General features: G+C 41.1%; 1 protein-coding gene across 5 annotated transcripts in view; it reads left to right on the forward strand.

Annotated features, from left to right (window-relative positions):
• The first annotated feature begins 2,737 nt into the window (after positions 1–2,737).
• Positions 2,738–15,300, forward strand: part of Adgrf5 (adhesion G protein-coupled receptor F5) — a 91,616-nt gene continuing 79,053 nt past the window's right edge. Inside the window, exons 1-3 of one of the 5 annotated variants that reach the window (XM_078019920.1) lie at positions 2,738–2,883; positions 3,116–3,206; positions 3,796–3,926. In XM_078019920.1, coding sequence (XP_077876046.1) covers positions 3,822–3,926 — 105 coding nt within the window. In that variant the 5' untranslated portion in view covers positions 2,738–2,883; positions 3,116–3,206; positions 3,796–3,821. Of the gene's footprint in view, positions 2,947–3,115; positions 3,207–3,795; positions 3,927–4,154; positions 4,410–15,300 lie in introns of those variants that run through there. The other 4 variants (XM_078019921.1, XM_078019922.1, XM_078019923.1 and 1 more) reach the window with 4 other exon arrangements.

A 15,300-nucleotide genomic window follows, 5' to 3' on the forward strand; every position in this document is an offset into this window, starting at 1 on the left:
TGCATAATTTGTTCAGGGATTTTATCATGAAGAGATGCTGAACTTTATTAAGTGCTTTTTTGCATTCATTAAGATGATTGCATAATATTTATCCTTCACTCTGTTGATATGATGTTGACATTAATTGATTTGCATATTTTGGACCAGGCTTGCGTACCTGGGATGAAATCAATGGTGAATAATTTTTTTTTTTTTTTGTACCAGGGATTGATTGAGTCCAGGGGCACTCAACTTCTGAGCTTCATCCCCAGCCCATTTTAGGTTATATTTTGTGACAAGGTCTTGCTAAGTTGCTTAGAGCTTTGCTAAATTGCTGAGGCTGGCTTTGAACTTCACATACTCCTGCCTCAGCCTCCCAAGTCACTAGGATTACAGGTGTGCACCACTGAACCTGTCCTTGCTACTGATTTGTTTAACATTTTTGCATCTGTATTCATTAGAGATATTGGTCTATAGTTTTCTTTCTTTTTTTAAAATTGTGTCTTTGTGTGATTTTGGCAACAAGGTAATACTGACCTTATAGAATGAGCTTAGGAGGGTTTCCTTCCTTTAAATTCTATGAAATAATTTCAGAAGAACTAGCATTTGTAGACCTTTAAATATTTGGTGAAACTTAGCAGTGAAGCCATCCAGTCTTCCTGCTCAAGATGACTCCTGGCCACAGCAACCTGCAGGTTCCCTGAGAGAGCCTTTTCCAAAGCAGGGCTACTGTGTAGATTTCAGGTTACTCATCTAATTGGGCTGCAAGTCTTCATGAACTTGGACTTTACATTAACTACTATTGCCAACATCTGTACTGACAATTTTCTGGGGACTCTCTCTCTTTGTTCCTTACCCCTGGCAAAGGGAGACTCCTTTCCCCCAACTGTGTAGACAGGGTTTTTCTTTCTGTGCTATTATTCCAGGTGTCTGAGTCTCACAAGTTTTGATTATCCTCTTGCTGATCTGCAGTGTTCTGCCACAGTCCCCCACCTTGAAATGCAGCTATACACCTGTTACTTTGATTCCTCTTTAGAGAGGACAAGGTGAGTGCTGGGCACCTCTATCTGGCAGTCTTGTCCTCCCATCATTTACTTTGATCATCAACATGTTTATTTTATTTGGTTTTTATTTTAATTACTCAGGGAACACAGACAATTAATCAAATTTAATAAAATGATTCTGCCATTTCAAATTCCTGAAACAACTGACTATCTGTGTTGTATATCACCTGCCTTGTGTAAGAAGATCACTTTTAAGAAGATGAAATCATAACTGGTACAAATATGAAATAAGCATGCAACAGAGAGTTTATCTAACTCATGAATTAATAAAGGGAGTGTATGATGTTAAAACTCCTCCAAAAGCAAATGTCAAAAGAGAAAACATATTTATACTTTATACACAGATGACTAGGAACCTGCTAATAGATGCAAAACTAGATAACTTCTTTTAATGCACTAAAATATAATGTTTGTAATAATAATTTATAAAGACTGAAAGTCATTTATATCTCTACCAAACAAAATTGATTTGCATTTCTATGGAAAATAATCATTTATATCACTGTTACTTTCTGCATCTTTGAGGATTATAAAATAGACAAAGATAATTAAAGGCATACACTCCTATAGATTCAGCTTCCATCAAAGGGTCTGTTAGACCCTGTGGACAGGATAATCAGTTGTTTATTTCCATTTCAAAGCCTGACATTTCCATTTCCAATAGAAGTAATACCCATAGACATCATGAAGAAAATTCAAACAACTGATTTAATAAATATGTCTGTTTTATTATAGATGAATGTATTATTAAACCTCAGTTCTGTTCACAAAACAAAATATTCAGAGTTACACATATTTGATTATAGAGGTGCACATGGGTCTCTATTATGGTTCTGGTACTTCAATCGAGCAGACTCAAGTGTAGCTTCTCAGCCATGTACAGCCTTTATGAACACAGAAAATGAACACTTGATTCACGGGAACCAAGAGAAGGAATCAGAACATCTGCTGGGAATTTCTAATGGCACCCTGTTATAGAAGTGTTCAAAAACTGAGAAATGACAAATGATGCTGTGGCTTTAATTATGTTTTAAGGTTCAAGCAAAATGCAGATGCAAATTTCTGTGTTGTAACAGCAGCACTGTGATATGCCCTGAGACTCCCTTCTGCACTTGAATTCACTGGGACCTGAGACCGGTGCAGAGAGTCCATCAGAAACTGCTGAGCCTGCCTTGGTCAGGGCTTCTAGGTGAAATTCTGGCCATCCATGCTGCTTTTCCCCCTCCCCACTATCTCATTCTTCTCTAACCTTTGCCCACCCTGTGTTTCTTCCTGCCTCTCCTGCCTTTATTCCCCTTCCCTTTCTTCTACCCCTATTCTTTCCTCTTCCCTTTTCACTCTTCCATTTGATATTCCCTTCTTTCTCCCTGTCTTCTCACCTCCAACAACTTGACATTTCCTTCACCCTTACTAACCTCAGTGCTCTTTCTTGTGGGCATGCCTGAGGCTTCATTTTCTGAACGGAGCCCTTCACCTACTCTTAACAGTTTACATGAGAAAAGTAATGTACAGCAAGTGACAAATGGCGGCATCTTAGCAAATATTAAAACAATGTCCCCTATGAAGTTGCTGTGCTTTGTCAGCCAGAGCTTAAGCTATAAAACCCTAACAACAAACGTGTGTTTTCCTATTTTTTTTCTTTCCTCTAAAGTTCATAGGTGATCTGTAATTAACAATGTTCCTCCTACTAAGCATGAATTTACACAAATCAAACACTTCTGGGCCTTGGGTCTGTGGCTATAACACTGAAACAGATTCAGTCCAAGACCTCATGGAGTGACAGCCTGTGAGGCAGAGGGACAAACAGGCTTCCTGGCTTTGAGTGTGATGAGAGAGATAAGTATGATTTGCTAGGGAAGAATGCTAAAGGGGCCCAGAAATCAGAAAATGCATTCTGGAAGATGTAAGAGTCAAAGGACTGAGTGCTGGGGTTAGGGAACATTCTTCTTTCATAAATAGGGAAGGAGGGACTGTGAAGGGGATTGAAGAAAGGACAGGTCGAGGGTTACCTTGAGGTGAAGTAGGAAAGGTTGTCTCATGTCTTGTTAAAGTATTTGGTTTTTATCCTTCAGCTAATAGGAGACTCTAAGCATGGAACTCTTAATCATGAAGACAGCTCTTGACAGAGATTACCCTGGCTGCTGGGAGGACCATAGACTGGAGGTGAGTCATTGACAAGGACCAACTGCTGTGCTTTTAAGTCAGTGATACATTTGCAGTCTATGCCATAGCTCAGCACCCCCAACCCACCCCCACCACTTTGCACCAGTCTCTAAGTATATTGATCATTACCCCTCAGACCAAAAAGGAGATAGTCCAGGTCATTTGACAATTCAGCCTGTAAAAGTCAATGCACCCCAGGGTCCCCTCTTCTTCCTGTGCCCATGACTGACTTCATGGACACACACTCTGTACAGTTGCAGAGAAATGTGCTCAGCAGGGCCCCACACTTTGTTTAATGCCCTGTTGTTCCATCTTGCAATTTTGAATTTCTGAATGAGTATTCTTGCATATTCATTTTATACCAAGTCCTACAAATTTTATAGAGGGTTCTACTTCTAACAATCTGTGAATAGTAGCCATCCAATAATTCTTTAAACTCTAGAGTAAAATGGCCCCAGGAATATGTTTTTTTTTTTTCTCAAGATTAGGAGCAGCATATCTAGACTTTTCAAAGATAGAGCAGAGAGGGTCTCTCCTGAGGCATGGGGGAGCTGATTTCTTCAGCCTGTTCTCACCTGCCTCTTACCAGCTGCTCTGCAAAACCACATCTGGACCATGGCCAGAATACGCTTCAGTTCTGTGGAAGAGGATGAGGGCATTCTTGACTTTTGCAGAGTTAAACACTTGGAGAAACTTCAGGAAGAAAGCACTTGGGGAAAGGTAAAGCTAGCTGGCCATCAGCTCCCCGCCTGTTCCCCCTGCTTATTCTCATTTTCATGGTTCTCAGCATGTTTATTCTCTTCTTTGCAGTGGTCAAAGAACAAGTTTAAATTTCTTATTTCCTCTAGGGAGCCTAGAGAGAGGCACGAGGCACCAAATACAGGAAGTCATGTGGAGAGGATCTCTTATTTATTACAGTCCCCATATTACTTCCCTTCTCCCAGCCTCCGCCCCCACCTCCAGCCACACTGTGTCTCCTTGCTCTTTCCTGCAGCAGAGAGCAGAAGGCAGTTCACCTCTGCTCTCTGAGGTCTGGAATCCTGCAAGCCCTGAGTATCTGAAGGCTGGTCTTATGAAACTACATCCTTCTCTGGTTGTGTGATTGAATGGGGCGCTCTTAAGTTTCACCTCAACTAAAGGGTTTGGGGAAGATCTCCAGTACAGGACTGCATTTCAAAAGCCTAAAAAGCCCAGAAGAGAAAGGTAGGCACTTGCACAATTTTTTATTTTGTCTTGTTGAATGGGAATCAAGCTGCTCTGAGCTAGTTGTGAATGTCCAATGTAGCCCTTTCAGTTGGCTTTGCGTTTTCAAGCTATGTATCCTGTGGAGATTTGATGATTTATGTGAATATGAGGGAAAAGAGTGAAAAGGAGGTGAAATTTGGTTTTTTTCTTTGGGTAAAGAATACCAACCAACATAGTACAAAGAGAAGCCAATTTTTACTTTCTTTAGAGGGAAAAATATCATTAGGAACTGTAATTTTGCTTTCCACAGAAGGGGTAAAAGGAGTTTGCCAACTCCTTTTTTAATAATATAGAATCCCACTATGATTTTTAAAATTAATTTCTGAGCTTTTTTGTTAAAGATGTATTAAAATTGAAAGAGAATTTGGTAATAGAAATTTAAAAAAGGTGTTTCCCATTGGGGGTACCTATGAGTTATAAATAAAATAAAAGCACTTTGTTAGGGATATGGTGGACATTATTTTCCACAATTTTCTATGAAATAGTTGTTCTCCTCAAGGTTTCCTGAAATCCGTTATAAGTAATGACAACGTGTATCAAGTAATGGCTGAGAAATCTGATTTTATTTATTCTATTGTGTTAATTGATTGCAAAGATAGTACCCATCCTTTATCTGGCTGCTCGTTTTTGGCAACTGTTTGTTGGAGGCGATGTGTTAGCCGAGACCTAGAGAAAGGTCAACACATATTCCAATAACACTACGTATTGTTTTGGATTTGGGGGGGGGAATGGCTTTATGATTTTATTTTTATTTCATTTTATCCTCATAACCAGCTTTTCCTCTGGGAGAAATATTTTATACCGACCTCATAGAATATCAACCAATTACACCTATCCTGCAGTCCATTTTCCATGTCCCACGGAGTTCTTGGGAAAATGCAGTTTAGATCTTGTCACTTTTCTCAGTGAAATATGTCAGTGTACTCCATTGCTTACAGACACGTACCTAACCTGTAGTCAGGGGACCCACTGCTTCATGTGTTGCTTGGGAGCTTGCTGTCCCCAGACTTACAGGATGTGCATTTTACCCAGATTCCTGGGTGATCAAGCACTGACTTGAGGGAGGGTAGATGAGACTTTCAAGGCCTGTTTCTTCAGTTCTGCCAGCGTCAGCTCTCACCCCCTGAATCTTCAACTGTACTGAATGCTTCCATTTTCCCAGCAAGGGAGCGCTCTACTGCCTACCCATGTCTGAGCATGCTGTTCTCCCTGCCTGGATACCTCCATTCATTTATCTTCTCCACCCAGTTACCCATTACAGCCTGATTTGTACCCTCATTACTCTTTATCCACTGCCTGCTGAGCACCCTCCAGGTCTGTGATTTTGTGGCACTTGGTAAAATACTTCTGTCATAGCCCTTAGCACATTCAATGACAGTTTCTGTATTTATTCTCTTCCTCGAGGAGTTATTGGTCTCTTATTTCTGAATCTGTGCCATTTGACACAATGCCTGGCACATAGCTTGTGCTCAGTCAATGTTGGTTGAATTCATGAATGAATGAACGAATGTGTACCTTACCTGAAGAAACTGAATTGATTATCAGAACGAGATCTATGTGTTTCCAGGAGCTTCCCGATCCCTATAACATTTGCTCTCACTCTTTTTCTCTGAGGCTTTGTCAGATTATTTATCCACCAAATATTTTGAGTACCTGTGATGTGCCACACCTTTTAGAATCTATTTCTCTGTGTTTTTGTGGGTAGCCTCTCTCTCTCTCTCTTTGGGTGATTTCCCATCAGTGTTCCCTTTCTTCACCACTCCAAGTCAGGGATTAGCTTTTCAGCAAATAAATATTGCGCACTTTGCACATGCTAGGCAGATTCCTATGTGCTAAGATTGTGACAGCAAATGACACAGATGTGGTTCCTGCTCCGTGCAACTCCCCATGTGGAAGACATTTTATCATCCTCTACCCTGTTTTTCCTTAATGAAAACCCAAAGAAGCCTGCCCTCTAGTAAGTGTTGATGCATCCAAGTAAAGACATCAGAAGCAAAGTAGGAAAAAGTTGAGCTGTGCTCTGGGGCTCTGAGTTTGCTCTGGTACCTACAACTCTCTTGCCAGGTGACTGTAGGTGAATCCACAAACTTTTCCAAACCTTGAATTTTTTTTTTCAAGTAGCAAACAAGACAGAGCTACAGGGGAAAGCCCTTGACTTCATGGAGTGCACAGAGCAGAAACTCTGGTTTTCTAGGGAACCTCTGCTTTCATGCCACATGATAATATAAAGACAATTCTCTGCAGTTCGCTGCGTCAGAGCAGCAAAGAGTCTCAGGGAAGTTATTTCATTACTATGCTCATGTGCTCAGCTATAGATATTAATGTTGTCCTTTAGTACATTTCCCCAGAGCACAGTGTGACAATGATTCCTCGGGAGCATGTCCTGTGACATAGAGGAATTTCCTAGCTATTAATTTGGGGGCTTGAAGTGGGGAAGCTGAATGGAGAGGCAGTACCATCCTTAAGCAGCCTCTGCTTTGGGAAAGCAGACAGAAAGAATGGAATTGGCTTTACCTAGTGGTGCAGGAAAATGTGGAAGCCTGTAGACACAGAACCAGTCCTATTATGTTGATCCTCATTGTAGCACAGGGCTCCCTTTTTGACTACATGTGGGATTTTCCTCTTTTTTCCTAAGGATTTGTATTAGCCAGATTTTGCCTGGAATCAAAGGTTGGGGCAGAGCATAGTATCATTTGCCCCAAACCTTGTGCTCCTATAGGGTGCGTAGATTGCTGGGAGACCAACACTTGCTATTTGTTCTCCAGGCCCAACCTGCAGGCCTAGGCAGAAATGAACAGCTTAGGTAGTCTCCAGTGACCACTTTGGCTCTCTTCAACTCTTTCTTCACGCCTCCATCTTCTGAAGCTTCCAGATGAAATACCTCCTGGACATCTAGAATTTTTCTTTCTTACTTCCTGCTACGTATCCATCTTGTTACCCCCATACTTCCTGCATGACCACATTGGGTGGCAATGTGGTCATTCAGCAGCACTTGCTTGCTGGTCATTTCCTAATTGTTCAAATTCCCATTAATCTCTATTAATGAGCACACGTTGTAGCAACAAAAGAGATGTTGACTGGCATGGAGGGGACATTTAGAGGACATTTAGATCTCAGACTGTATCTGAGACCAAACTTGGCAACCATCAGCTCAAAATTTTTCTTTTAACCAGAGGCACATGGTAGATTAGAAAGAGGCAGACTTAGTTTTAAATTCCCCATTGGCTACTTCCTTAAGTAAGCAATTGTACTCACTACGTCTTAGTTTTTGTTTCTGGAAATATTTGCTAATACATAGCACTCAAAGTGTAGATAAGACTGGTTAGTGAAACTGCATAATACATTACTTCAAGAAATAGATCTTAAGAGAGGAGGCTCACCAAGATGATGAAAATGAGAAGAAATATCACCTGCAGAAAGAATACTTGCAAGAACATTCAGGGGACATTTGAAGGAAGAAGTAAGTCTTGCAGCACATGAAGGTTGCTTTCAAATATTTAAAGGTGGCTTTGAGTGGGAAAAGACAAGGTCACCAGATCAATGAATGGGAATGATAGGGTAACAGATTTCAGCGGAATGTGCGTTAAGGATTTACCCACCATCAGAATGCTCTAGAACCAGGAGTGCTGCCTTGTGGCATGATGAACGCCCTGTCCCGGGCAAAGTTCCATCACCCTGGAAGACCAGAGACCGGGGTGTTCCCAAGCAATGTCTGTGCTGGGTGTGGTCTGGCCGATGACCTCAAAGGTCTTTTCCCGCTACCCAGAGTCTCCTGATGTCAGTGCCTTAGCCCAAGCCATCAAATAAAGGGCTTAAAAAAAAAAAAAAAACTTCACCAAGCTAGAGTGGGGGGAGCGAGTGACTTTCCTATAGTTAGTCCTACTTTTCTGCTGCAGTGATTTTAAAATAAGATCCTTGTAACAACAATGAGGTAGGTTGGACTTCCAGGAAAAAGAGAAACAGAAATGAGAACAATGAGGAGGGAAAAGTTCATTCCAAACCACTCTTCTTGGGTTACTCTCCAACTTGATTGTGGGTTACTCCTTGTGCTGCAAAGACATTTCTATTTCATGGAAAATTGCTGTGTTTTGGTACATTTTCAGAAGTACCAAGCAGAAGTGGGTATCAGCAAATGCCACTGTTTGTCAAATCGAAACAAAGCCTTGATTTATTTTATTCTCTCAGTTTACCTAGACTTGCTTTCTTAAAAACAACAATATTAAAACAATCTCTTTGAAATAAAATCAACTGTGCAGGACAAAAATCATAGAAACCCTTGCAGACCAGTGTGTTTATTTTTAGATGCACATCAGCCTACCCAGCATAGCAAAGCAACTGTCTCATGTCCAAAGCATGGCCCTGGGAATTTCCTCTAACAAGGCTGTGTTTCCGCCCATTGTTGCAGTACAAAGGGCAGAAGGAGGCCAGAGTGGAGGCTCATGTCAACCCCGCCTAGAGTGAAATCTGGGACCTGTCATCCCCTTAGTCCCTGTGATTCTGAGTGCATCTATGGGGGGTGTGGGGTGGTCAAGATAGAAGTCTCGATTCTGGGCAGATGCAAATGAGTATACATGGATGATTATTTCATTAAAAATATCTCAGAAACTAGTGATAGCAATTTAAAAACAAAGGCTCTGCTTTCTATTTGTAGTCAAGTATCTAACCCTGGTGCTATGAAGTGGATTCTTATATACTCCTGAAACAGGAACACCATTTGAGGATGCTGAGTTGGATTGCAATTAACAAAGCAGTTTTAAATAAAAGTCATAAAAGCACACACAGTAAAAACAAAAGTCATAAAAGCAAACACAGCTCCAATAAATGCACACACACACACACACACACACACACATACACACACACACACATACTTGTTCTTTGTAAGAGCAATTATCAGATCCTTGAATTACCCAGAATTTTGCTATTATTGTACGTCATTTACTGATTTTTTATTTACTCATCTACAAAATGTGTAAAACAGATTTCCCATCATAATAGTTTTGGATTGTATAAGGTACAATGCTACAAGTAATCAAATCCAAACTGGACTTGACTTAAGGTTTTGTAATTTGGTACTAATATGCTGTAAGTTCCTGGCAAGAAATCTCTGTTAAAATATTTAGCATTACACTTCCAGTTTTTGTTTATTTCTTTTTTGCTACTGCAGTAAAAGAACTGGCAGAGCCTTCATGTCTTTGTCAAGCTCTCTCCACTCCCAAGGAAAGTCACTGCTTTGTTATTCAAAGTTGCAATGTGCCAGGTTGTGTCTTGGGCTCTCAGGGAGATGCAGAGGGTCTCAGGTCTGCCCTGACCCATGTTGAGTCTGCAGTCTGCATTCCAGCAGCTCTCTCTCCAGCTCCTGCACAATCAAAGGTTCAAGGAGCAAGGGGGACCTGCACGTACAGATGCCATCAGGGAAGGATTGTTGGGCTTTGCCAGCAGGTGGAAGTCCAGGCCACCTCCAGGATTCCAGATGCAGGAAAGCGTTTTCTAACCCTTTGGTGAGAATGCAAGCATCTTAGTAAGAATGCCTTTATGGATTGTTTTGTTTGCAAGTGTTTATTATCAGACACCCCTCAGGGGTTCACGGGGCAGTTTGAGAATGTCCAAAGTGAGGCCTGGGAATTTCCTTCCACAAAGGCTGTGCTTCCTCTCTTTGTTATTCCTCAAAGAACATGTTGAGGCATTACTAGAGATCCTTACTTAACCCTTTCTCTTGCTCTGGGCTCTTACAACTCCATCACAGAAAAATTACACTGCCAGCTGGCTAAGAAGCAAAAAGATTTTTGGAATTCAGTCGTGTGTGTGCATCTGCAGGTGTGCAGGTACCTGTGTATGTCTGTGTGTGTGCACGCGTGTGCACAGAGGAAATAGGCAATAAGGAATAAACATTTCATTTAAAAAGTTTTTCACTCAGTGTGATAACATGCACTTACTCATTGATCAGGCCAGATAAAACATCTACCTTCTTTGCCACAATCTGCATTCCTACTACAAATGCTGACTCAATTTCAGTTCCCTATCTCCAAGGCAGGACCCTTATAGTATTATAGTTGCTTTTCCCCTTTAGCGTTTGCTTATTGGCTAAAACAGGGACACGATGAGTTGGAGTATCTGTCAATCAACTAAGAATTGTTTATTGAGCCTAAATGTTACTAAGCACTGAGGGAATGCAGAAGCCCTACCTCCAGAAAAATTCCAGAGCCTATGATACAATAATACGTATATCCAGATACAAACTTTTGTGCATTAAGAGGGTGCAAAGAAGCCAGGAAATTGTGTGGGTTAAGGACAGGAAGGATTGGAAAAGAGAAATGATCCCTTATCCATCCTGGGAGTCTTTGATTATCTCCAGGGACATTTTCATGGTGTCTACACTGTCCCCAACCCTCCAAGTCCCGGCACAGGAGAGTGCCCAAATGCACACCCACACATCCACACCTTGTTCTTAGGAGAGGGATTTGCTATCTTGAAGGAATTCTTTGGTCTTGTCACACCAATTTCATGCTAGTTTCAGCCTCAGCACTCATCTCTTGGTCGTCCTCTCCTGCCCCAAATTAAACATCCAGAACTTCACCCTCAGCCACTCCTTCCCTCCCAGTGGCTTAAGTATATCCCCCTTTGTTGACATAGAATTATGCTTAGGTGCTTCACATCTTAAGATAATAGAAGCTGCTCTTCCCATCCCATGTTCCTCTTTAGCTGCTCTTCCACCTGCCTTTCCCCTCACAGAATTCTTGAATCGTGCATGTTCGTGTCTTCATCTCATCACCAACTATTCACTCCATTCTGTATCCCTGATCCTGACTGTACCTTAGTGACCACCCGTGTCAAGATTCTCTCTGACCATTATGCCCTCAAATCCATCCCAGTTCATCATCAACAGCATCTGTCACCATTGACTACTAAGTCCCCTGGTCTTGTCACTGTCTCCTGGGATGCCACAGACTTCTTTCTAGCCTTCCTTCTTCTCCTTTGGCTGTGACTTCTTGGTTTTCTGTGCAGGTTCCTTTCCCTCTGCTTTCCCTTCAACTCCCTGATGAACTTGACCTGGACCAGCTTCTCTTCTCCATCTCACTGTAGCCCTGCTGAAGTACATTCCTCTGCCTAAAATTTTCTTTTTTTCCCTTCTCTGTCAGGTTAACTATTCTCCAAAGCCTATTTTAAATGTCACCAGCTTCTTTTTGACACATCTCCCCATCTCTGGGCAGAACTGGCCTCTGTTCTAGGTGCCTTGTGGCACTTTCCCCTTACATTCCTTCCAGTGCTTTTGGTTCAAACCTCAGGTCAAGTTCTCAGGTGCTTCTTTCCAAGAACAGAGTGCCATCAGGTTCATGTCTTTATTCCTAGTCCCTGGCATTATACCTGGCATGTTAGGTTTTCATTAAATATTTGATCATTAGGAATGCAAATGTGTCCTTTCACAAATGACTTAATCCTAACAAAATAACATCTTGTACTGTTTCTGGATGGTTGCATTAGCAACTAATTTTAATGTAATATTTAAATTATTCCTGTTTAGTCTACTAATGAAGTCTTACCTTTTATGAACATCAGAATCACAATTCTGAACACTTATTATCTGAGTTTTTAATCCTTGTTTAAAAGCAAGAAATGAACAACAGCTTGGATTTCATGCTGTATTTCTTTCTTTTTTTTTGAGGAGGAGGAGTGGCGGTACCAGGGATTGAACTCAGGGGAACTCAACCACTGAACCACATCCCCAGCCCTGTTTTGTATTTTATTTAGAGACAGAGTCTCAGTCAGTTGCTTAGCACCTCTCCTTTGCTGAGGTTGGCTTTGAACTCACGATCCTCCTGCCTCAGCCTCCTGAGCCACTAGGATTACAGGCATATGCCACTGCACCCCACTCATGCTGTATTTCAATATCGGCTCAGGGAGAATCTATGAATGTGTCGTGAATGGTACTGTACATTTATTCATGTACCTTAAGTGTGGTGCCCTGAAGTAACAGAAATAACATTATGTCAAGGCTGCTGCCTCACGGTGGGTGATGACATTGCATAGGTTTTCAAGAGCTGCACCTTGCAGACTTGTCCTATCTTCTTCCAAAACACAGACTGCTGCGTTTTCTGAAGGAGAACTGTGGTGACAGTTGAGCACTGAGGCAGTCAAAAATCCATCCAACTTCCTCCTTCCCAGGAGCCTGAGGGGCAGAGAGGGGTGTTAGAGGGCAGGGCAGAGACTCATCCAACTCTGGGTGATGGGTGGGATGCTATATCTCCTTTTGGTTATGAGAAAAATAAAACAAGCATGTGCCCTGCTAATTTTAGAAAAGCCTAATTTCTTTGAAATCTCTATTTGGGGTTTTTATAATAATGTCTGTAGAATATTAATATAAGAGAATGCAAATGACAAAGGTGATATTGGTAATGCAAAGCATGGTTTGTCCAGGGGTGGTCTAGAGACTGGAAGTAGATGAACTTATCTGAGTTTTGCTCAAGATGCAGATTTAGTAGGTCCAGGCTCCCTGGACCTACTAAATTAGAAACTGTATGTTGGTGGGAGATGGGTTGCCACCAAGAGGGACAGAAATCCTGCAGAATCCATACTTTCCAGCCAGCATCAACCTTATTTATTTATTTATTTCTTAAAGTATTAAGACAGAGTTCCACACAAAGTAGTTCTCACAAACATTTGTCCAAGTAGCAAATAGGACATTCAGGAATATGAATGAATTTATGGGTAAAAAGAATGGGAGTTTTTAAAATAAAAATGTACAACCAAATTGCTAACATAACCTGACATGTGACTAGCGATTGAACCTGGGCTGCTTGTAACAGAAATTAGTAACTTTCTACAAAATTAATCTATTTTCCCATTTATTGTCTGTAATTTCTCCTTACTTATTTTATCAGGTATTTCTGCCCATTGCTTATATGCTTAAATTTTATGTCTAATGTAAATTAATGTAACTCATAATCTGAATGCTTTTTTTTTTTTTACTCATAACCCATATCAAGTAAATCATCTCATAAACTACAAATTTCAGTATTGTATGAGCTTCATTTATTGTACTGGGTTAGCCTTCAAAGAAGCAGACCTCCAATTAAGAAATTGATTAATAATTATTTCCATATTTTGCTAATATATCCTAGTTATTTTTTTTATCTCAAAACTGAACTGCCACACCACAACATGTAAACATGCAGGTATACACATACACACAGACACAGATTCACACTGGCGACACATAGTGGTCACAAATGTGCAATCTTAGTGGGGGACTTGTAGGGAACTGAATCAGGAGAAGGAGAAAGAAACACTGGAAGTTTAGAGAGAAAATAAGCTGATTTGGAGAGATAAAGAAACACACACACACATTCACACACAGTCATACACACACATATTTAGAGAGAATAGAATTTAAAAATTCCCTGTGTGGAGGCTTTTTAAAAAGCTTCTTAGGACTTTCCGGTTCTTTTGTCATTAGCAATGAGGCCCTAATACTCACCAGGATCTGCTCTCAGCACTTAATTCAGATTACCTCATTTAATATAACTGCACCTCTAATGTCCATTTTTACAGACAAGAAAACTGAGAAACAGAGAGAGTAATTTACCCAAACTTTCACAGATAATATATGGTACAACTAGGACTTTAACTCCAGAAATGTGGTACCATGCGCCCATGCTCTTATCTCTTCTAGCACCTCTAGTCATGTGATACATTTGCAATAAGCATTGGCCTCCTCTGTGCTCCCACTATACTAGGGACCGGGCCAATGACAGAAGACAAACAAAGTCCTGGAAGGATAGTGGTGTCAGGGGACAGCAGAAGAGCCCATAAATAGATCCTTAGAAGGCAGTTCAGGAAGTACTCTATCAGAGGGACTGCGTAAGTGTGTACACAGGACTAGAGTCAGAAGAGACTTCTTTCAGGGAATGACCTTGAATTGGGCTGTGAAGGACAGTGGGAGTTAAGACATGTGAATGGAGAGAGTAGACAGTTCTAGGCAGGGACCTAGAGAATACAGTCACTGTAGGACTCTTGGGAGGTCTGGAGAGGGGAGGGTGTGATGAGGCAAGAGCAGCACTTAGCCTGATTGTGGTGGCCGTTTCAGGAGGCCTACATATACCAAAACATCACGTTGGGCAACATAAACGTAAACAATTTTTATTTGTCAGTTTTATCTCAAAAAAGCTGGGGGGAGAAAAGGAGTGGGAAGAGGCAAAGCTGGCTGTGGATACAGAAACTGTAATTATTAAAAGTTTTAGCTGAAGACAATTGTGTGTGTGTGTGTGTGTGTGTGTGTGTGTGTGTGTGTGTTGGGGGAGAGGAGTGAGGACCCCTGTTCTAAGCCAAGAGCTTGTCTACCTGCCAGTTTTTCTCTAAGTGATTCCAGAGCTTTTGATCCAGCAGAGCTAGGCCTAGGGACTAGAGATCAGTATTTTGTTTTCAAAATGAGAACCACTATGATAAAAAGAATCATGCTGCATCTCAGAGGTTATTGAACTTTCAGATACATCAGAACCATCCAGAGAGGGTCAAAATGCTGGTTCCTGGAGCCCACTGCCTGCATTTTGGATTTGAAGAGGTCTTGGGTGGGATTTGCATTTCTAACAAATTTCCAGGTGGTGCTAAGGGTACTTGTTGAAAGTTCACACTTAGCAGAACCTTGGAGGGCAAACTGAACCAAAATTATGTGGGTAATTCTTCAGTCTCACTAAAATTTGAAATATCCAGAAAAAAAATTACTAAATCTCTTATCTTCTTTGCTGTCAATGCTTCTCTTACTAACATTTTTGAGGTTTAAGAAAATCCAACCCAAATATTTCTGACAATTCTGGTTCAATTTGGTCTTGTCCCAGGTCAGAATATGGTAACT

Source organism: Ictidomys tridecemlineatus, chromosome 8 (genome assembly GCF_052094955.1).
Source record: "Ictidomys tridecemlineatus isolate mIctTri1 chromosome 8, mIctTri1.hap1, whole genome shotgun sequence".
Classification (NCBI taxonomy): domain Eukaryota; kingdom Metazoa; phylum Chordata; class Mammalia; order Rodentia; family Sciuridae; genus Ictidomys; species Ictidomys tridecemlineatus.